The sequence below is a fragment of the Halichoeres trimaculatus genome, unplaced genomic scaffold, assembly GCF_033239565.1.
Source record: "Halichoeres trimaculatus isolate MK-OKI-2021-1 unplaced genomic scaffold, fHalTri1.1 fHalTri1_scaffold_6, whole genome shotgun sequence".
Lineage (NCBI taxonomy): Eukaryota > Metazoa > Chordata > Actinopteri > Labriformes > Labridae > Halichoeres > Halichoeres trimaculatus.
In genome coordinates this window covers 12,489,074-12,510,620 of record NW_027437184.1, presented here as the reverse complement: position 1 = coordinate 12,510,620, position 21,547 = coordinate 12,489,074, and the positions used below count along the sequence as shown (strand labels likewise).

General features: G+C 37.8%; 2 protein-coding genes across 3 annotated transcripts; one reads left to right on the top strand and one right to left on the bottom strand.

Moving 5' to 3' along the window:
- Positions 1 to 1,355: 1,355 nt before the first annotated feature.
- Positions 1,356 to 10,011, top strand: LOC141792183 (uncharacterized). 2 transcript variants are annotated; one of them, XM_074673022.1, is made up of 13 exons: positions 1,356 to 1,464; positions 5,249 to 5,302; positions 5,456 to 5,560; positions 6,713 to 6,770; positions 7,016 to 7,059; positions 7,188 to 7,221; positions 8,104 to 8,138; positions 8,268 to 8,309; positions 8,425 to 8,455; positions 8,591 to 8,646; positions 9,169 to 9,225; positions 9,314 to 9,358; positions 9,896 to 10,011. In XM_074673022.1, the coding sequence occupies exons 2-13, from the start codon at positions 5,284 to 5,286 to the stop codon at positions 9,925 to 9,927; spliced, it is 558 nt and encodes a 185-aa protein (XP_074529123.1). In that variant the 5' UTR covers positions 1,356 to 1,464; positions 5,249 to 5,283; the 3' UTR covers positions 9,928 to 10,011. The 2 variants fall into 2 exon arrangements, with proteins under 2 accessions (XP_074529123.1, XP_074529124.1); XM_074673023.1 differs by lacking the exon at positions 9,896 to 10,011 and adding an exon at positions 9,519 to 9,557.
- Positions 10,012 to 10,362: 351 nt separating this feature from the next.
- Positions 10,363 to 21,170, bottom strand: pgk1 (phosphoglycerate kinase 1). Its single transcript, XM_074672940.1, has 11 exons — positions 20,991 to 21,170; positions 17,671 to 17,721; positions 17,396 to 17,551; positions 16,743 to 16,887; positions 14,823 to 14,926; positions 14,572 to 14,691; positions 13,372 to 13,486; positions 11,847 to 12,026; positions 11,563 to 11,740; positions 11,309 to 11,407; positions 10,363 to 11,215 (listed from the first exon to the last, which is right to left on the bottom strand). Exons 1-11 carry the CDS (start codon positions 21,053 to 21,055, stop codon positions 11,175 to 11,177), a joined length of 1,254 nt encoding a protein of 417 aa, XP_074529041.1. The 5' UTR covers positions 21,056 to 21,170; the 3' UTR covers positions 10,363 to 11,174.
- Positions 21,171 to 21,547: the final 377 nt, after the last annotated feature.

The following is a 21,547-nucleotide window of genomic DNA, read 5'->3' as shown; positions in this document are numbered from 1 at the left end:
GGAATGGAGTCTGCCTGAATCATTTTTGATAATTACAAATAATTATTATCATTATAATCGACCCAAAATTACCTTAAAGCACGACCACTTTTACGTGTAAACACAAAACACCATACATATACCAAGGGTGTGTCCAGAAGGCTAACCAGAGGTGGCCCTTTCCCTTAAAATGTAATTGGCCACCCCTGGGGCCGCATAGACAAAACAAAGTTTAGGCAGTGGGCTGTTTGCCTACTGATTTGGCCAAAATTTAGTATGCAGTATACAAAAAAGACCAAAATATGCTTCTGCCAAAAGGCATTTTAGAAGGCAGATCCACTAATGTTTAAATTTTTAAATTTGCTTGACATTATCTGTAAGAATATATATATATATATATATATATATATATATATATATATATATATATATATATATATATATATATATATATATATATATATATATATATATATATATATATATATATAAATAATTAATTTAATGCGTTTATTATAAAAAATAATTGTCATTTTACTAATTTTAAATAGAGGACCAGAAAGAAATAACTTGTTTTATTGATCAAGATTTCTCAAATATGATGAAAACTGGTAAGCTGATCATCTTGTATAACTACAGTAAGACTTGTATAATATATGGAGCCTTTTCAACAGCAACGTAATGCCTGATTTTTTTTTTCCTTCTCAATTGGAAATTCTGAAGTTTTCTCATTTAAGGATGTAAGTCACGATAAATTTATCAAATAACCAAAGTCTGAATAATACAATACTCTTCTCTTTCTGACGGGAGTCATTGTGTAAACAATCTGTGCTGCTGTCAGTCCTGACCTAATCCTGTTCAACTATTTACTTGATTTGTTGACCTCATAGAGCTCATTGCTCTCTTTTTTTTATTCATAATAACTTGAGTTCATTGTCCATAAACCTCCATTGGGTGAAAGAGGATTGAAGTTCTATCAGCATCATCTGCGCCAGTGCTGGTTTGCTTGAAGCAGATCTTCTGTAAATGTAGTTGTTGTAATAGAGTATGTAGCTATATAAAGCTCTATGTAATCAGGTCTCGTATGGGGGGAAAGGGGACGTTAGACACAGTCAGATATTTGAGACTCAGTTTAAGTCAAGTTTTGTCTTTGCAGGGCAGAATAGTAACACCTAGAAAAGGAAAGTTGGTCACTCTAAAAACACCAGCTTGAGATAAACTCAAAAGCTGTATTCTTATTTAAAACACCAAACAGCAGTAGCAGTAAATCAGGATGATGTATGTGTCCATTTCCAACCACACAGAGGTTCTAGATGTGTGCAGCGGGGAGGTCTTCTGTGTCTTGAGCGTGCCGGATGTGGTGGGCTGTTAAAAGAGGAAGCAAAGCATTTCTGCAGCATCTGTTTGAAACAGAGGAAGAAAAAAGCACGGCTGGACCCCTGACGGTAAATGACAGAGACATACCGGATGAGAAATCTTCTGTTGGTGAGTTATATTATCAATAAGTAATGATAATACTATTAAATGATTAAAGTGTTTGCAGGTCTGTGAACAGAGGAAAATTGAAAAGTGATATGAAGGAGGAAATGAAAACATCAGATCATAACACAAATTAATAAACCCAGAGGTAATTTTTGGTGGAAGTCAGAACCTTTAAATTATTTGCTTAAAAAGTTGTTAATATTTTTTCTTTTCTACTGGTCAAAGAATGCATAAAAGTCATAAACTCTACTGTTTCCGTTATGTGCGCAGAAAAACTGAGGTCCTAGACTTTACTTCATAATATTAAGAGATATTTGCCTTCTGTATTATGTTTCAGGGGAACACATGGTCTTATTTCCTGACAGGCTTCCAGTCATGTAAATTTAATGTTTAATCCAAAAGTTACTAAATCCTGGTGGAATGTGGATTAAATGTAATTCATTTTAAATCTGTAGTTTTAGTTTTATACATCATAACAAAGTGTTTATCTTAAAACTGTAAGACTGGTGGAAGCGATTAAAAAATACAACTTTCTCACTCCTTATCAACACCTGGGTAATTATTGATAAGTATATGGATTATTGATACCGTGGTCTCTGGATACAAAAGGTCACATCTGTAAAATAAATCCATGTTTCTCTGCAAAAGGAACTAAAAGTCACATGAACACTACAAAAGAAATCCTGGAGGAAAATGTGATTCAGTCTGACAGAGAAGTACAATAGCAGACAAGTTTACTTCCAGTTAAATGGTGACTCAGTGTGGAAAACTAAAAAGATGCTGAGTTTCAAAACAATTCTGTCAACATCCCAGTGCGCAAAAGGATTGAGAAACAACCTCGAGCACACCACTCTCATCAATACAAACCCAAATATTTAACTACTAATGAACTGTGTGAAGTGTTTAACACTTACAATTTGTTCAGCCACAAATCTCAGGAATTGATAAAAACACTAACTTTGCATTGGTTTGCATTGTCCCCAAACCTATTGAAGTAAGCTTTTCCCCCAAATAAAAAGTCTTAATTCAATGTTTTGAAAGTTCGAGAGTAAATTCCTTAAATTTTTATTCACAAGCTTGTTTTTTAATTCATTTGTTTAACAGTAAATTTGTAAAAATAAAAAAAAAAGTTTTTTTGTTTTTTTTAGCTCCAACCCAATGAGCGATTCAGGTATAAAACATTTGGTGATGGATAAAAAGGTTTACCAAACAAATAGCCAAATAATGCAAGAGATGAAACAAAAAACTTACTTCACCTTGACTTGTAGTTAATAAAACTAAATCCAAATTAAAGGTCAAACTGAAACGGGGGGCCACGGGGGGCACAAGAACACCAAAGGCAGGCTCTAAAAGTCAAAGATAAATCTTCCATACAGACGCCCTTAAAGTTCATAATTGAATTTTTTTTTTTTCTTGTTTGTTTTCTCAAGATCACTGCTTAAACAAACATTGTTTTCTCAAGATAAAGGGATAATGTATCTCATGATCTCGAGAAAACAAAACTAAGTTTTCCAAGATAAGAAGTTAATTTTCTGGTGATTTTCAAATCAAATCAATACATTGATCGCTATCAGTTGTTGGAAGAGCTGCCTAGCTGCCTGTCTGCCTCTGCCCTCATCACTGAGGTAAGATAAAATCAATCTCCTTGTGCATTTTCTACTGTATGAAAAGTGCAAAGAAAAGACTTCACTTACCGCTATCATGTGGGCAGAGACAGGAAGACTGCTTGGTACTTTGTCTTCTGGCTATTGATGAAGATACTGACTGAGAAAACAAGATTTGTTTTCTCTTTCTCTTCTTATGAGAAAAATAACTCCAGATCTTGAGAAAACAACTGAAATTAGAAAAGCACTCAGAAAGCGCAGACCTCTGCCAAGCATATTGTGATTGTCACGCAAGACTAGTCACGCACGTTAGTCCTACTTTAATGTTATACTCCCTTTCAGCAGACTGTCTGCTACAATTTGGTGTTAGCTTCAGGTTTGTACAATAATTTGTTACCTGACAGTGTTAAAAATTACATATTTCATTTCCGGCTCTTAGAATCTCTGATATTGCCAGGATCTGGATTGCCTTTTTACATCAGCCAGAAATTATTATGACCTTGTCTTTTATTGTTTTGCAAAGCAATCCGACCATTTGCGCCCAAACAACATGAATTTCCCTTCGGGGATCAATAAAGTATATTTTATCTTTATCTTTATCTTTATTTATCATGGAGTTATATACACATATGGTGTAATATAGAATCCTTTCAAAAAGTCCTGGATCCAGACAGTGATCTGGATCAGCTCCAAAATTAAATCACTTCTCCCTTATCCCATTTTGAACATTTCCTGAAAATCTCATCAAGATCTGTTTGTTACTTTTTGAGTTATGTTGGTCACAGGCAGACAAACAGACAAACAAACTCTACCAAAAAAACATGACCTCCCTGGCGGAGGTAATTAGTTTGATATCTGGATGAAAGAGGGAAAATGAAATTTATGAAATCATGGGCCTTTTATTTAGGGCTTCCATACCCTCTTCTTTTTTTCTTACAGCATAGTCTAACTTGTTAACCCCTTAATGCCTGCTGTTGCAAATATGCGACATACCCTGTCAGGTCTTAATGCATTTGAAATGACCTTTGTATCTCATTATTACCTATTGATTCATATTCTACACATACCAAAGATCCTATCAGATCCACTTTGTCACAGTATATTGGTCAGGGGACGAACTTCTCATGTCTATATAAATACAAGATACCTTAGTTATAACTATTGTGTGTACTACACTCAAATTTACAACTTCCACTTAGTTAAACATCTGTAAGAATGCAAAAGCACATAAAACAATCTATTTTTATAATTTTTAATTAATTCAGGAAGTAAGGGGTTAACAGCTGGTACAGTGTGTACTCTGGTTTCCTTAATCTCCTTTCTTCACTCCTAGGTGTTCTAAAATATTTTTTTTCCTGTTTGTCAATATTAAGGTTCAGATTTGTGCATAACTGAGTGTAATTCTTGGTGCGGCTGATCTGATTGACAGGCAGGGCCTCAAGTCCTCTTTCATAGTTGTCCTTATGATTACCTCAAGGTTTTTTGGAATTGACTTTTCATATATGTGTTTTATAACAGCTTCTCAGAAACTGGAGAGTGACGCCACTGAAACTACATCCATATGATATACAGTATATATAACTGTATGCAACGGAGGCCTTTAAAATGATGCTTAAATTAACTGTAATTAAGTTCAATTTGTATATATATATTTTAACTTAAACTATTGATATCAACTCTCATTGGAATACTTAAAGCTTTAATATCACTATACTCAGACATCTGGCACAATTAATTAATCTGATTCTTCCTCGGCGCTCTCACAGGACTCATCTGCTGTTTGTTCTGAGTAAATACGACCTCAAAGAAAACATGCTGAACAAGCTGCTGCTTCAAACAAACACTGAACTGCTGAGAAAAATACAGGTCAAGAGCAAAGCTGCACAAAATGCTGTACATGAAAAGCTCAGAAGAAGAGGACAGGGTTAAGGCTGTGTTTTTATTCAACTTTGGTTCAACTTAGAGTCTGCAGTTTTCTTGTTTGGGCAGCTTTCAGGAGAGCCAAACATGTCCAATAGAATTAAAGACATAAGTTATAACTAAATACGAAAAATTTACTGTTTTATACTACAAGATCTTAAGTGGCCGAGTATCTCAGTGTACATTTCATAGACTAGCAGCTCTATGTTTCAGTTTTGTTTCGGCCAACCACATCCTCTGGTTCTCTCTGTCTCTGTGTACAGGAAAACAGCTTCTTCAGCCATGACAGATAGGTTATATGACCAGTAAACCACACGGTAACTAACACTTTACTACCTCATTTATTGATTTGAAAAATAAGTTTTGTTTTTGATAGCTGGAACAGTAATTCAACCTGTAGAGCAACAATGTCAGTCTACCTAAAGGTCACTTTGAAGCTGGTGAAGTGAGTGTTTATGTGTTTCTTTTAGGTATGATAGGAAACTCAGGTGGGCTGGCTGCAGTCCTTACTGTCGTGTCAGTCCTGTCTCTGAGTCTGCTCTCTCTTTTCTGTCTCCGATGTAAAAAGAAATCAAGTAAGTTCACTTTAAGTTACGTATATGCCACAAAAAGAGATTTTTTTGAGGTCTCATTGGGTTTTAAACTTTCTGCTGTTGTAGCCTACTGTTTGTATGCAGGCAAAGGGTCTCACGTACTGATTGCAAGACCTTCAGAAATACAGATACCTGTCATGATAACTAACTCATGATCAATGATTATATTGTTGAATGACGTTATTTTTCAACAGATTTTTTTTTCTATTTGTTTATCTGTTTTTGTCTTTGCGTACTCTGTAAACCTTGTTTTGTGGTATTAGGTACAGTAATTTGAGCTAGAGGCAAATGTTACTTAAAGATGTGCACCTGTGACCTCGTTAGATTTAAAACAAAAGCCGTGGTCACAAACAGCGATGGTGTGATGTTGAAAACTGAATGGTCAAAAGGAGATAACAGCGCACACATCAAGCCACAGATGCTGTCGCTGTGTTGCACATCAAAAGAGAGCCGAGTTACAGTCACTGCATGGAAAGTCTGAGCCCTGCAAACCCTCTCACCCCCAAACAGTCAGAGAAAGCTGCTGCAGTATGTTAAAGTGAGGTGGTCATATATTTAATCTATGTTTGCAGCTTTTTTATAGAGGTGACAGTTGAGAAGAGACAGGATAGGAAGTGTGGGGTGCAGAGAGTGGGGGATGAGATGCAGCTGATGGTCTTAGCCTGATGTCAAACCTCACAGCCTGAGCACAGACAAATGGTTTATCCTACTGTACTGACCCAGAACACTCACATGTCCTGTGAATCCATACAGTCACATAGTTTTGTCTTTAACCCTTTAACTACCTGCTTAACATTTGGTAGAGCTTTTTTTTTAATAGCTGAACTATGTTGAACTTAGTTAAACCTAATTGAGTATTCTCTCCAGCTTGATTTAATTTTCTGAATTTTGTGGTTTCAATTTTTTCTGCTCCAACAACATTAGAAAAACAAAAATAGTTGTTTTTTTTTCTTGAATGATATGTCAAAGGGTTAAGAATTAAATAAACTTTAAATCCCTTGCATTTAAAAAGTGAAAGTATAAGGGTTAAATAGGTAAAATATTCCTGCCTGTCGGGTCTGTCCAGAGATATTTTACTTCAAAGTGTTGTAATTTTTTCCAAATTCTTATGTAACTGCTCTGTTTTTCTTTTAGAGATCATCCATGAGGAAAATCAAATCTACAACCCTCAAGTTTACAACCCGCAGACGTTGTGAGTATAAAGTTATACTGTACTTATTATAGAGTAGACATGACAGGATGGAAAGTAGAACACGAGTGTGAATACACACGTGCCACACCTGAGTCTGTATGGGCAGAATATATGTCTATGTCTATGCCTGTTTTCTGAATTCTACTCAACTAAATTCTACTTTTTCTAAATGTATGACGCAACAATACCAGAACTAAACTTAATTGAATAAATTAATAAAAATAACATGAACTTGTCCTTGACAGCCAGCGTGGGGGGAGCAGGTTTGCTGTGATACAATCAAAAACAGGTGACGTCAATTCAACTCATAAATCTTTCTTTTAATTTGTCCATTTACTCTGATTCCCACACATTTTAAAATGTTAATTTTGCAAGTTGTCCAAAGTTTTAAATGCATTTTGCTGTTTTATTTTTCAGTCACTAGAACCAGCCGGATAACTCCAGTCAGTGTGTACGTACACATTACAGTAACACTCATCCGTGCATCTCACATTGCACATCAACATACTAACTTAAATCTGTGAAACACTCAAATGAGTCTTCACATGTGTCACAGTGTGTTATCACACTTATACAGTTAGTGGGTATGAGTTTAGGAAGATTTTTCCTGTAGTGATGTAATTACACAAAGTTCAACAAGAGCTCCTTCAAAATTCTGGCTTGTATACTAAAGTGTTGCACAAAAGTTTACTTTCTTTAAGAAAAGGATTAGGCATATTATTTGTTTTCTTTCCTAGATATTAAAGTCTATAAAAATAAAAATATCCAGGAATAAAGTTCAAAATTATTTTTCTTTCAGATTTTCTGAAGTAAAATTCAAAGTTTTCTTTTTGTAATTTGTCCTCTTTTTTTTTTAAACCAGAATCTTTAAAAAAATTGACTACAAAGTCATGATTCTGCTCTTTTTCCACTTTTTGCTCAGATAATTGAATACAGATAACTCACAAAAAAACAGATTTTTTTTTCTTGAGGAAAAAAGTCATAAATAAAAAAGTAACAGTATTAACTACTTTTTTAAAATGGCCTTTGAGTTTCATAAGGTTTCTGCACTTTTACTTCTTCAATTGCCTCAGGAAAGCTCACAGTTTAGGTAAAAATGGTGTCTCTTGTAAAAATCTAAAACTTTTTGGCCTTTCTGCTTGTGAGAAAATTTCAAATACTGGTCCAGTTGTTATCATTTGTACAACAGTTTGTGACATAACAGAAAGAAAAATGAAGGATGCTGCTTCCATCTGAACCATTTGTGTCTTTCTTTACTGCGGGTGTGTGGGTTAAAAAAGAGTTTGAACTTGTTCTATGAAGCTATTTAAACTATTTTTCTATTTTCTTTCAGTAGGACTCGAGACCGTGTTGAGGAACATCAACACGGTAAGTTTTTGTTTCCTGAAAGAAAAAAAACAATAGCTACACGATTTTAAAGAGATGTTGCAACATACTCCACGACTCTTTTTTTTTATCTGTCGAAGTGAATTTAAGCCTTTTCCACTTTTCTGACAGATAGCAACGATGACCAGTCAGACTATCAAAATATTGGAGATGGTAAGTTAACACACAGAGCACTCACTTTATTCATTTTATACACACTTAATCAAGGATACAAAGTGTATGTTATTCCCCTTTTATGCTATGTGTTATAACTCTTTCATTTCTCCAGCTCACACAGGGAGTGCAGATCACACGTATGTGTGAGTATTTCAGTCATTTTCAGACTATAGGCTGTGTAAATGTGATACTGTTGTAAATATAATGAGCAGGTGTGTACAACCCCTCTGATATTATAATTTAAATAAATAAGTGTGATCTTTTTGTATTGTTTTCAGAGCTCCTCTCCCGATCACAGTGTATGAGAATGACAAGATGGAAAAAAGGAGGTCTGGTGAGTATTTTTTACTAGCCCACCTGCACTTAAAGAAGAAGTATCATGTTTCTTTTCGTGTTTTTACAAACAAATGTTGAGATAAAATGTTGAATGTCAATCTTAATTGGAGCAAAGTTTCTGCATTAGTTGAAGTATATTTAATATTTCTCAATTATAATACAGAAACACTGGTTAACTAACAATTTTGCAGCATTGTAACAGTGGAGGAGGATCCTGGAATACCTGGTTCCACAATACTTTGATGTGCCTTAAAGAGGCAGTAGCTGGAGATAAGGGTGGAGACCTAAAGTTGGGTTTGCAAAAATGTGAATCTGATCATTCTTTCAAGCGCTAAATCTGGTAAACCTAATAAAACAGCTTACAGAGACAATATACAGCTGGAAAATGAGCATAATACCCCCTCTTTAAATAATAATGCCCTTTCTTTTTAAATAATAATGCCCTTTCTTTTTAAATAATCAACGGAAAAACAAGATTTGTCTTTTAATATTGAAGTTTCATTAACTTGTTTTGTCACAGACTCGAATGAGACTCCAGATGTCTATGTTAACGTGTCACCGTTCCCCACAAAGGATGGTATGTTTCATAAACCATTTCAGACTGATATTCCTCACAACTAAAATCGTACTGTCGATGACATTCAAACTGCTCTTTTTTTACACAGACGACGATGATTATGAGAACTCTGAATTCCTGAAAAAACAAGAAGGTCAGTGGCAGAAACTTTAATTTAATAAAATTACTCCTGTTTCCATTTTTTTTTTTTTATCTGCTCAAGAGACTCTACCCGTGCAGACTCAGTAAGCTATGGATTGAATGAACAAAAGCAGAGCGGTAACATTTAGTTGATCAATTCATTTGTTGTTCAGGAAAGGAAAACCCCCATGATCAGTGAACATAATCAAGTGGTAAGACGGAAACTATGTGTGACATTTCTCAAATGATCTCTTTTGTGGGGAAATTTGTGGTCTTAAAAAGAGATACATGGCTTAGTTGCTTGGAAACGGTAAAGGAGGGTTCCAGAATCTTGGGTTCCAGAGTGCTCTGATGTTTCTTAAAGAGACAGTAGCTGAAATGAGGGTTTTCAGAGACAGCAGCTTCTGTTGAGCTGTAAATCATGAAAACTATGACAAAGTTATCAGAGAGATATGAAAATTTCTAAAGCATGAGCCCTTCTCCAAAAACATCTCTGACAACCTCAAAATCTCAACCTTTAACTTTTCATTTGTTCCTTTCAATTCTTCAGAGCCAGATTATGTGAATGAAGATGGCACCTGATGTGAGCTCGGCCAACAAGACCAGGAAACGTCAGCTCACAATCTGAACTTCGTGTGTATAAAACTGACAGTTTTATTTTATTCCTGTTGCATATCTTTGTACAGTAAAAAGCTGTGAATAAAACGTTGATTTTGATGGGAAGTGAAGCTGCCATCTAGTGGCAAAAAGTATGTGTTCAAATAAATAAATGAAAAGACTGAACCTATTTGTTTTCTCTTGTTTTTGATTTGTGCTTTTGGGGTCTAGAAGAGGAGGAGAGGAACAAAAAGCAGTTTATTGGATGAAAGCTTGAAGTATTGAGAGGCTAATTCAAATTATAGAAAAGAATAGAATAGAAGACTTTATTATATATTATTATTCCCTCCTCTTTTTGACCCAACCACTTTGATCAATTGTGTTTGTGTTTGAATGCTACAAAAATATAAATGAAACAAATTTTTACACAGAGACAGTTTTATTATCCTGAACAGACCGACGTCTCAGTCTGAAGCTGCTCAGAGACAAACAACTGGAGAGGACAGAGGACAGAGCCAAGAACATCCAAGCGCACGCACACACAAGTTAACCGTTACTCTATATATATATATAATATATGTGTACGCACTGAGGGTGGCGCAGTAACGTTCCAAGGGTGACTATGCAAAAGTGACGCAGCAAAATACAGTTTCAAACACACACTCGTACTCACACACAAAAGAGCCAGTGTTTATGTTTTTCAGGGTGAACAGCTGAAGCTGAATGTCACAGCAGGTGCCGTGACAGCTCATACTAAACCAATATTTAGATTTAGACTAAAGTAAATTTTAACCCTACATTAGAGTGAGTTATTACCAAGATTTAGACTCAGATGAAAAAGGGATTAAGGAAGAAAGTATCCTTAAATCTTACATGTTTTAGTATCTCTACAGCAGGGCAACATGAAAGCAAGAAACAACTACACCTTTTCTAGCCATCGCATCTTTTTCTGTAACACAGTCTAACATGAGGAGTTTCATCAGCATGTTGAGATAAGGCAGCAGACTCTACGTAGAGGCTCTACATCCGACGTAGAGGAAATAACACCCTCGTCTTTCAGAACTTATAAAGATGGTTGATAGGATTCCATGGCTGTTAAAGCTCGAAGTGATTTTGCTTTTAACAAAGGTTTTCAGGAGTAAACAGATATCTGGCTGAGCTGTTACCCACCTCTTATACACACACTCTTCCTCACACATACACATACACACTGCAGTGGTCTGAAGGGAAGTTTAGGCACTGCTAAGTGCGTCCACACCAGGAAGGACTTTACCTGTGGGCACAAAGAAAGAAAAACATCCTGAGCATCATGATAAAACTTCAGTGATTAAGAGGTCATCTTTATGTTTTGTATGATGTCACTGACCCTCCAGCAGCTCCAGACTGGCTCCACCTCCTGTGCTCACATGGCTGACCTTGTCTTCTGTGTTCCACTTTGCGCAGCAAGTAGCAGTGTCGCCCCCACCTGGACGCAATAAATGTGCAAAAGGTTCTGAGTAAAGTGATGTCTTTTTAAAAAATATGGACAGTGCAGAAACTTGTGGATCAAAGTATGACTGCTGCATTACAGTGAAAAAAGGCACAAGTTACCAAAAAACTAAAAGAGAGAATCTTTTTTACCGATGATTGTGATGCAGCCTGCCTTGGTCACCTCGACCACTTTGTCCATCATGTTTTTCGTTCCCTTTGCAAAGTTCTCCCACTCGAACACACCAACTGGGCCGTTCCACACGATCTGCTTGGCCCTGCCCACTGCCTCAGCATAGGCCTTTGAGCTCTCTGGACCACAGTCCAAACCCTGCAGACAAAACAGTTAACCAAGCAGGTGATTTAAAAAGAAGGAAGAACGCCATGGTAGCAATCCTTTATGCTTCTTCATGGAGAAAGACTAGTCTCTTTCTCACCATCCAGCCAGCAGGGATGCCACCAGCGACGGTTGCAGTGCCAGTTGCTGCTTTCTCGTCAAACTTGTCGGCGGTGACAAAGTCGACGGGTAGTGTGATCTTCACGCCGTTCTTCTCTGCTTTGGCCATCAGGTCTTTTACAATGCCAGCTCCTTCCTCGTCATACAGGGAGGTACCGATCTGACAGGTAACAAAGAGAGGTGGGAAAATAAATTCAGGATGACCATACAATCACTAAAAAAGGACTCAATGAACTCCAGAAACATCCTCTCTATGAAAAATCATCCAAAGGTTGAACAGTCTGCCTGTAAATTGTAACATAGTCAAGTTAAGGATTTTAAAAAGCAAACCAAATAATACTGGACTTAAATATGGTGTTTGTCATGCATTATTTAACCAGTCAGAGTAGGTGAAGAAAGATTAGCTTCAGGTGGAAAAGTTTATAAAAGTTGTGTTAGCATTACGTAAATACAAGAGCTAAATGTTTAAGTTGTGGAAACAGAGTTATAAAAACTGCTCTAGTTTTGTTTGAGTCACAAAAATCACTTCATAACCTTCATTTGAACTTAGGGATAACAAGAGAAAAAAAGCCACTTTTGCGTAAAGGGTCAGTTCCCTCAAATCACAAAAGACTAGTGTTGGTGTTATCGGCATATACGTGCAGATATTTTGGTTTTGTTTGTTTATCAGTACAGTTATCGGTGTTGCAGATTTTTGTCAACATATGGTTACAATGATGGCTACAATGGAAGGGAACAGACTTTAGTGTGTGCTACTCAAAGAACACACAGAACAAAATCAGCAGTAAAAGTTCTCTCAGACGTTTGTCAAAAAAGAAAAACGGAAAGTTAACTGGTAAACAACCCACCAATGAATAAAATAATAAATAATAATAATAAATAATAATAAATGATAATAAATAATGCTTTTAGTAATAATTCGACAGAATATTTAAGGTCACTTTAGTTTTGGTCTAAGCTTACCATGGAGTCATTTTTTCAGTCTTTCTTTAGAAATTCTTCTTTTATTGTGCAAAGCAGACTCGACTACGTACATATTAGAGGATTCGGTCTTGTTCATTGATTTTTTTCAAATCTTGATAAGTGATTCAAAGGAATCCTACGCAAGTGTGTCAGGTGAGTGTGCAGAGTTAAAATCAGAGAAGAAGAATGATTCTTAATGTAAACTGAAGCCGTCATGCATTTGGGTGCAGTGGTGGTGAAACTGAACTCGTAATACACCTGAATCTTATTTTACTCATTTAGGGTGTAATCCCAGTACTTGAATTCATTCACAGAAAACCAAAACAATGTTCAATACAGAGCATAAGCTGTTTTAATCCCTGGTTTGATACTGGTTTTTAGGGGTGAAATCCCCTTTAAATATTTCCTTCCTCATAAGAGTAAATCCAGCATCTCCTCTTTCCCAGCTCTGTACTTGAAGGTTCAAATATTGGATTTTGTACATGAGAGACTTTGTGACTGACTTTAATATTCAGTTTGTGTTTCTCTTTTTTCTTCCTCACCTCCATGTTGTTGAGGACTTTGAGGAAGGTGAAGGCCATACCACCGCCAATGATCATCTCATCGACCTTATCCAACATGTTGTTGATCAGCTGGATCTTATCTTTCACCTTCGCTCTGAAACAAGGACACAGAGGGGCGGAAACGTCAGCGCAGATAAGAGATTGAGGTGTAAAGAAAGTGAGTTACATTTGCATACTTGCAGAAAACAACAGCTGATGATTCATTACAAGTGAAATTAAGGCAGTGCTTTTCATAAAGTTATAAATATAGTGTATGTAATGCAAAACAGACAGATGTTAAAATATGAAACCTGAACAGTCTACTCACTACTACTGAATCTATGAGTTCATTGTTGACTTGTTGAAAAATATTTGTACTTAGAGGTCAAACACAACATCAAACAGAAGTTTCACCATTAAATGCAAAGTATCAGAGTAAGAAGAAATCCAACTATTCATTCAAAAGATAATCAAGTAAATCTTTGTAAGAGATTTCTTGGGCTGTTCAGGTGATATTACAAACTTCAAAACCAGGTCTGTCTGATGAACTGTCGTCCAATGAATGTGGTGTGTTCACTGGCTTATGATTAAACACTAATGATCGCTGTCCTTTCTTTGTGATCTGCATGAAGCTGATTGGATGACTGAGTGACAGTTGCACAATGAGCTAGATGGACTCTGACATGAGGCTAGATCTCACATGTGGCTGACGCCAGCTCAGGTAAAATGAGTGTGTCTGCTCTGTGTTCATGAGAAGTGTGCATGAAAATAAATACATGAACGTGATTTTACAAAGCACCCATGCTGTAATTAACCCCATACAGCAGTCTGCAGAGTTCAGAGCGTTAATTACGTCTTAAAGAAAGGAAGGGCACTGTAACACCAGCCGTTATATAATGAGCTTATTGTCTCTATTCCTGGATGGCCACCAAGCTGTTTAAAAAGCAGCTGTAGTGTGATGATACCCAGACTGCAGGACAGGGAGGGGCAACGCTGGATGTAAGTTTGTCACGATTCCAGTTACAATTATTGAAGTCACCTCTGTGCAGTGGTTTGGTGTCTTGTAGGTTTTGAAGTCCACAGTTACTGTTACACACTCTGTTTTTTGTCTCAGCGTTATTAGACCGTCACTGTTTGGGCTCAAAGTTACCGCAGCCTGCTCTTCACTATAAGTGATTAGTTGTAATGTAATGCTCTTACCCTCCGAGGATGGCCAGGAAGGGCCTCTGAGGTTTCTCCAGAGCCATGGCAAAATAGTCGAGCTCCTTCTTCATCAGGAAACCCGCCGCCTTCTGAGGCAGATTCACTCCCACCATGGAGCTGAGAGATGAAGATATGGATGAAGATGAGGGAAAATTCAGTCAAAACTCATCAGCTCTTTTATTTTTTCCAAGAACACACTCAGCTTTTGTCTTTCATGGTTTATCAATATGTCCAAATACGGTGCTCACCTGTGGGCTCTGTGAGCTGTGCCAAAGGCATCGTTGACGTAAACATCTCCCAGTTTGGACAGAGACGCCCTGAAGGAGTCGATCTCAGCCTGGGAGGCCTTGGTCTGTGGGAGACAAATCAGACAAAAAGGAAAAAAAATCAGAAAATTGTCACAGAAGCTCAGTTCTCAACTCAGTCATCTGTAAAAAAAAAAATACACAGAGCACATTTTAACCAATTACTACAAGTTGAACTTCCCCAAGACTCATGTATTGAGTATTTTTTGCGTATGATCAATCAGCTGTGGATCAGGTTATTGCTGTACATTAACAGGTGCAGGTTGTGACTGGATGGCAGAAAAAGGTCAAGGTTGCTCTTTAGCGTTGGTCAAATGTCAGACGAGAGTTTCATGCTTCTCACATTTAACCCTTCTGTCCATAAACAAGATTTTATCCAGTCAAAAAAAAATTTATTTTTTCCTGCTGTAGTATTTGTATTTATTTTGTCAGAATAACATTTTATTTGACTTTTTCCTAATTTATAATATCACCACTTGGACTTTGGGTAAATCATTCAATTTCTTTCTTTTATTCTCCAAAGTTGGTTTCTGTCTGATAAAGTGCAGCGCTACGTTAGTAACACACACACTCACACACTCAAACACGCACATGCTGCATACCAACCAGGCCTCACTGGACAGGAAAAGAAACACATCCAGCCGGGATTACCCCGCTGACCTTCAGGATAAATGTCAGCAGGTCAGAGCTGCTCAGAGCTCTGGAGACGTCCAACAGTCACACAATGTCTGATATGAATCCTAACATGTGGATTAGGTGTCAGAGGGTCATCTGTGACTCAGAATAATGAATGAATTCATATTCACCAAGCAGTTCAAAGCATGTTTAGATGTGATCCTTCCAGCTAAGTGCAAAGTGAGATCTGTTCTCATGTTCTGCATGTTGATATTCTGTTGTTTCAAACAACCTGGATGTCTCCATTCATTCTCTAGCTGTGGGATGAGGAGGATTTAGGGGAAAAATGCAATTGCTATCATTTTTGACATCTTTAAACCAGTAATAAAAAAATGGTTGTTAACATTTTTGTTGTAGTAATCTTACCAGTAAGATGTCAGAGAAACAAGCTGAACTAAAAGCGAACAGTTAGCCAACAACAGTGCCAGAGATCTTCTGGGATGTTGTTTTTTCACCCTATACTGCTTTATCCAGTGGTTGACACAGTTATTAAACCACCAGGTCTGTTTGTTTAGGGGAGAGGTAGATGTTTTTTGGGGGGGCAGATGCCTTGTGGTGGGATCTTTGGTGAAAAACAAGCTTCACTCATATGTATTTCAACAGATTGAGTGTATTTTACCTGTTTTGATTGCATTTACTTGAAAAAAGTGTGATGAAAAGTTTGATTAGTGTACGGTGTACAAAAAATCAGATCTCTTGGCCTGTTTACTGTTCAAAAAGAAAAAGTAAGAAGTACTTTGTGACACTTCTAAAGAAGAAAAGATCTCAGAGTGCATATGTTGGTATAAAAGTCAGATGATGGGTAAACAGGATGCACCAACGTGGGCTGAAAACAGGAGACTCCTCAGCACTCCAGACTATGACATCATCAGACAGTGACTCTGCAGCTGCAGTGACTCTGCATTTTTCTTCATGACGACCCATTGGTGAGAATCTGTGCTGAAGAGGCTTGAGACTGTGCTGCTTCTTCTTTCACATAGAAGATGAATGTTCTTCTTTCAGATTGTAATGTCTGTAGAAATCTTGTTTAAGTCTAAGATGCAGTTTTGTCTACAGCTTGAAAATGAATTGACCACATGGATTACATGAAGAAAATCAAAACCTAAAGTTGCTCAACTTTTTTTAGGACAATAGATGCCATAATTATATATGGCTAAATTGGAAGTCAATCTCCACTTCTACTCTCACCTTGTTTCCGGAGGCGTCTTTGCCCTTCCCCTCCTCGGCTACGTGGAAGCGAAGGTTTTCCAGCAGGATGACGGATCCGGTAGCAGGGTCGGCGCAGGCGGCTTCCACCTCCGCACCCACACAGTCCTTCAGGAAGGTGACGTCCCTGCAGAGTCACAGAGGAGCCGTGAGGACAGGTGAAAGGATTTCTGATCCTATTACGATCTAGACATAGTAAGCTCTCTCTTGTGATAGAAAGGAACAACTGTGACACTGAAGAGGTGATACTGATGTGATGTGGATAAAATTTCATATATTTGTCTTGTTTCATGGCTGAGATCTGTTTGTTGTGTCATCCTCTTGAGTTTCTGCTATGCTTTTTTTTTTCAAGGACTTGTTTTAAATGTTTGTTTATTTAAAGGTGCTATGTAAAATAGTTTTATTCTTCTTATCATTTCCTCAGCAGATAACTGTTTAAGCCTCAGCTAAGCTGTAGTTTGTTTGGCTGCACTGTAAGTTGATATCACAGACTGGTTCCTCTTTGTTAGCCAGCCAAGCAGAGCAGCCATCTCAAATTTCATTCTGTTATAAAGACAAAGTGCGAACTTGAAAAGTTTCTAACTTGATTTTTCAGCTATAAAAAATATGTCAATGCATCAAGTTCAGGGACTCACTTTCCCAGCAGGCTCTTCAGCTCAGCGGCGACGGGCTCCAGAGAGTATTTCTCAGGCATGAAGTTTCCGTCAGGACGACCCAGGTGACTCATCAAGACCACAGATTTGGCTCCATTGTCCAGGCAGTGCTTGATGGAGGGAACAGCAGCTTTGACCCTGGGAAGCAATCAAAAGAAACGTTCGGCAAATCTGTCCTTCCACCTGTCCTCTAATCATTTGATGTCTTTGTAAAAAGTGAGCAAAAAATTATCTTTAGAGAGTTAAATGAGCTTTACCTCTGGTTGTTTGTGATCTGCTTGTCCTTCATTGGAACATTGAAGTCAACCCTGAAAGAGAGGAAGTCTGATAAGCCAAGAGAAACAGACTCATTGACTCAAAAACTTTGTGACAGAATCCCTTTAGACAGATCAATCGGGCTTTCAGACAGCAGCAAAGACAATAACCACAACCTCTCTGGGCATTTGGATTATCTTTCTAAATCAGGCAGCATTATTCAGTGATGCGAGTTAATATCAAAATTAAACAGAAAAAAAACGAATGAGATCTTTGAATAGACATTTCTAATCTCAAAAATACAACAAAAATTGGGGATCTGGGATGTTTCACATTATTTCAGAGTGAGCACCTTCACTGAATGTGCCACGCCCCTTTATCCTGTTATACAACTAGTGTTTGTATATGACATTTTGTGTTTTGGTATCTGTATGGTCATTAGAATCACTTCAATACAGACATGTCAAGGCTTTAAAATGGCAGTATTCATGTCTGTATATCATCCTTTGCAGTGATCTGGTCGCACATGCAGCAGAGAACGCTCACAGCTCCTGAGAACATGCTGCATCCCTCGTACTCCAGGCTCTTACATAACCCACTCCCTCCCTCCCTCCTCTGTCTGCCTGAGACCCTGACGACACACATAATCAGTCTGCACACACATGCACTGTACACAGACACACTGCACCCTCTGCTGTAATAACAGCTATCCATTGTTATAATCTAAAACCCAGTGGTCAGCAGTTCAGTGGCTCAAAGGCTCCTGTAGACAGACAATGCTCAGGCATGCAACAAACGGCAGAGATTTCCCAGTTTGTTATCGCTCCGTCTGTCGCTTCTCTTTACAGTTCGTGAGCAAAAACTAAGCTCAGATATTCCTCAGTGTCAGAGCTGCTCTGCATGAGAGATAATCTATTCAGCCATATTCAATGAAGCCAAATGGGATGCAGTTTAAAAGAGAATGAATCAACCCTGGAATACTAACCTAAAAGAAAACAAAAACGCAAGGCTCATCAAGCAAATCTTTTAACAACGCAAGACCTTCAACACACTTTTACCTTTGTGTTATCTAATGGTAAATCTCTCTATCTTCTCATTATTTCTAATGTTAAAAGAGGCTGAAGTATTTTTAATAATATATTTCTGTGCATGAGAGACTTTCAAAATAAATTGATCTATGATTTGTTGTTTATAATTTGTCAAAATCCCAGCTTCTTGAACTCCAGTAATCTGTGCTACCATTTCTACTCAACATCAGTCAATGGAATATTTTACATCGCAGATGAAGCGAGCCATTTAACAAAGTCATCCTGACCTTTATTTTTCTTTATTTTTTTTGCTTTTATGCTTTTGCTGGTAGAATAGGAGAGTAGATAGGGCCGGAAACTAGGAAATGATGTGGTAAAGCACAGGAGATTGGATTTGAGTCGGAGCCGCCTGCTTCAAATGCTATAGCTTCAGTACATGTAGGAAGTGATTTAACAACCAGGCCAAACTGGAGCTATTTATCAACATACTCTACATCTTAACCTTACATTTTACTCACAAAAGAAGTGACTGTTTAATCAGAAAAGTTGTGGCTGCAATAATTTTACACTGAAAACTCTTAAGGTTGCAGCTTAAGCCTGAATGCTAGTTAGAGCTTGAGCTGATTCAACAAATACAAACTGTAAAGTGTCAGGTAATGGATTTTACATAACTGGTATTCTTTTCTTTAGTCATTCATCTAAGATTTTGGAGAAATAACTCTTCACCCTTCTCTCCTTCCTTTATTACAACAGTATCATAACATCATACAGTGAGCTACATGCTGCTATGATGTTGCTCCAGGAAGTCACTGACTGGCTGCGGCAGCATGTGGCAGCATGTGGCAGTTGAACAAAATTCAGTCAGACACTGCCGGGTCTCACCAGCATTGTTTCTACTTCCCTGTTTATAAATTGTGCTCACAGCAGAAACTCCTCTGAACTCTGTCTGGAGCTGGAAGCTAAAAAGAAAAGAAGCACAAACTGTCTACAAGCTAAGACAGGCCCTGGGTGTGATATGAGGTAATCATTGTCTCGTAGGTCTCTCCACAGAGACAAACTCAACTTAGAAGAGTGAATCTGACCTTTTAACACCGAGCAGAGCAGGGGGCTGCTGGTGGGGCTGACCCCTGTCCTATGCTGCCTGTCATTGCATCACTACGCCGAGCAAACCAGAATGGCTCTCTGACATTTCCACAGTGGGTGTCAGTTTCAAGTGCTCTCACATCCACATTAGCTTTCAAAGTCTGCAAGAAAAGAAATCCCCCAAGATACTTCGAGACAACGATGCTGCATTTCACAGCCTTTCTGTTAACATTAGCAGGACGTCATTCCAGCTAAAGAGATTGTACTTTAGGGGATTACAACCTCTGTGGACTGCAATGCCTCTGAGCAAGGCACAAATTTAGACTGGTGCACACATTTGTATACCAGTTGAAAAAAATAGGATTCCTCTTTTAAAGAATAAACAAAAAATTCGCTCTTGAATAAAAAAGTAAAGGTTAACTGGACCCTCCAAAGTGAACTAAACTGAGACTGTTGGAACAATTTATAACTATTTTTCATTAGCAAACACTACCAACCAGTCATTCTGTCTTATATCACTGCAATCTGATTTTTTTTCAGGGTTTTACTGCGGTAGTGACAAAACTACTGACGTGGAGATGTTGAATCAGACTCTAGAAATATGTGACAGGAGGTGTTGCAGCGTTTTGAGGCCTTTTTTATGCTAAACTCCAACATAAACAAATGCTTTAGCGTGTCTCCTGGTTGACAGTATAACTTCATTTTGAAACTAGAATTTAGCAACTTAAAGCAGATTTTTTTATACTTTCAATGGTTGTAGAGGCTAATTTAAATATTATATAACTGATTTAATTACAAAAAGGGGATTTTAGAAGTTTACTAAACTTCCGGTATGACACGAATGTGTAAAGCTTACTACAAAATGAAACCCGAGATTTGCTGTGATGTTGTACTTTCATTCAAAAGAACACTCAGAGTACATCTAGGATGCAGTCAGTCGCATCCATGCTGCATCCCCTCACGGGCACGTAACATGACTGGAAAACGTGACTACCAACCTCTATGCTACCAACAAGTACACTTCCTGTAGTCTTCCGATTACTCTGTGCTGACTCACACTTCACATTAACTTTGAGTTTTATGTAAAAGTATGGGAGCTGCTGGAGAAGTGAGTGGTTAATGATGGGTTTTCAGCACAGACCATCTCCAATATGTTAGGCTGCCATTCAATGGTAAATAGTACACGTTAGCCGCATCAACTAGCCGCTCACCTCATAATGACTCTCTTTCCCTTGACGTCCACCTTGTCCAGGGTAAGTTTCGTAGAGAGAGACATGTTGCTGGTTTTTCTGGGTCTTTCCTGAACCTTCCTGGGTCGGTTTCCTCCTCTTCCTTCGGCTGGTTAGCTACCGAATGACAGCAGTGACCTTAGCGCAGCGCGCAGGAATACCGGCAGGGCGGGACGGAGCACACCTCACGTCACTGATTGGCTACTAATGGAGGACAGACTCGCGTTCTATTGGTTGCCATTGTTGCCTGTTTTTCTGACGTTAGACTCTTGTGCCCTCGTTGCTTCAGCCAATCACCCAGCTCTTTCATTGATAGGACCGTGAGCTGGATACACTTTGACTGGAAAAAAACAGTTATCCATTATTATGGATATCAAAATCGAATCAGAACGCATCATTCACAGAATACGTAAAGTTTAACAATACGTTTACTCAGGCGTTTCGCTTAAAAACAGCTTGGACGGAGTTTGTCTTTTGCTCACTAATGTTCTGCTTTTTACTCATACAACATCACAAATCAGATGAATATCATGCATCAG

Bases quoted from the DNA above. Each gene is read 5' to 3' on its own strand.
- LOC141792183 (XM_074673022.1), top strand. The intron at 7,060-7,187 runs GTGACGTCAATT...TTTATTTTTCAG, and splicing joins TGTGATACAATCAAAAACAG to TCACTAGAACCAGCCGGATA. The intron at 8,456-8,590 runs GTGAGTATTTCA...TATTGTTTTCAG, and splicing joins AGTGCAGATCACACGTATGT to AGCTCCTCTCCCGATCACAG.
- pgk1 (XM_074672940.1), bottom strand. From the start codon at position 21,055: ATGTCTCTCTCTACGAAACTTACCCTGGACAAGGTGGACGTCAAGGGA. The intron at 17,722-20,990 runs GTGAGCGGCTAG...CCTCTCTTTCAG, and splicing joins GGAAAGAGAGTCATTATGAG to GGTTGACTTCAATGTTCCAA. The intron at 13,487-14,571 runs GTAAGAGCATTA...TCCTTGTTTCAG, and splicing joins TTCCTGGCCATCCTCGGAGG to AGCGAAGGTGAAAGATAAGA.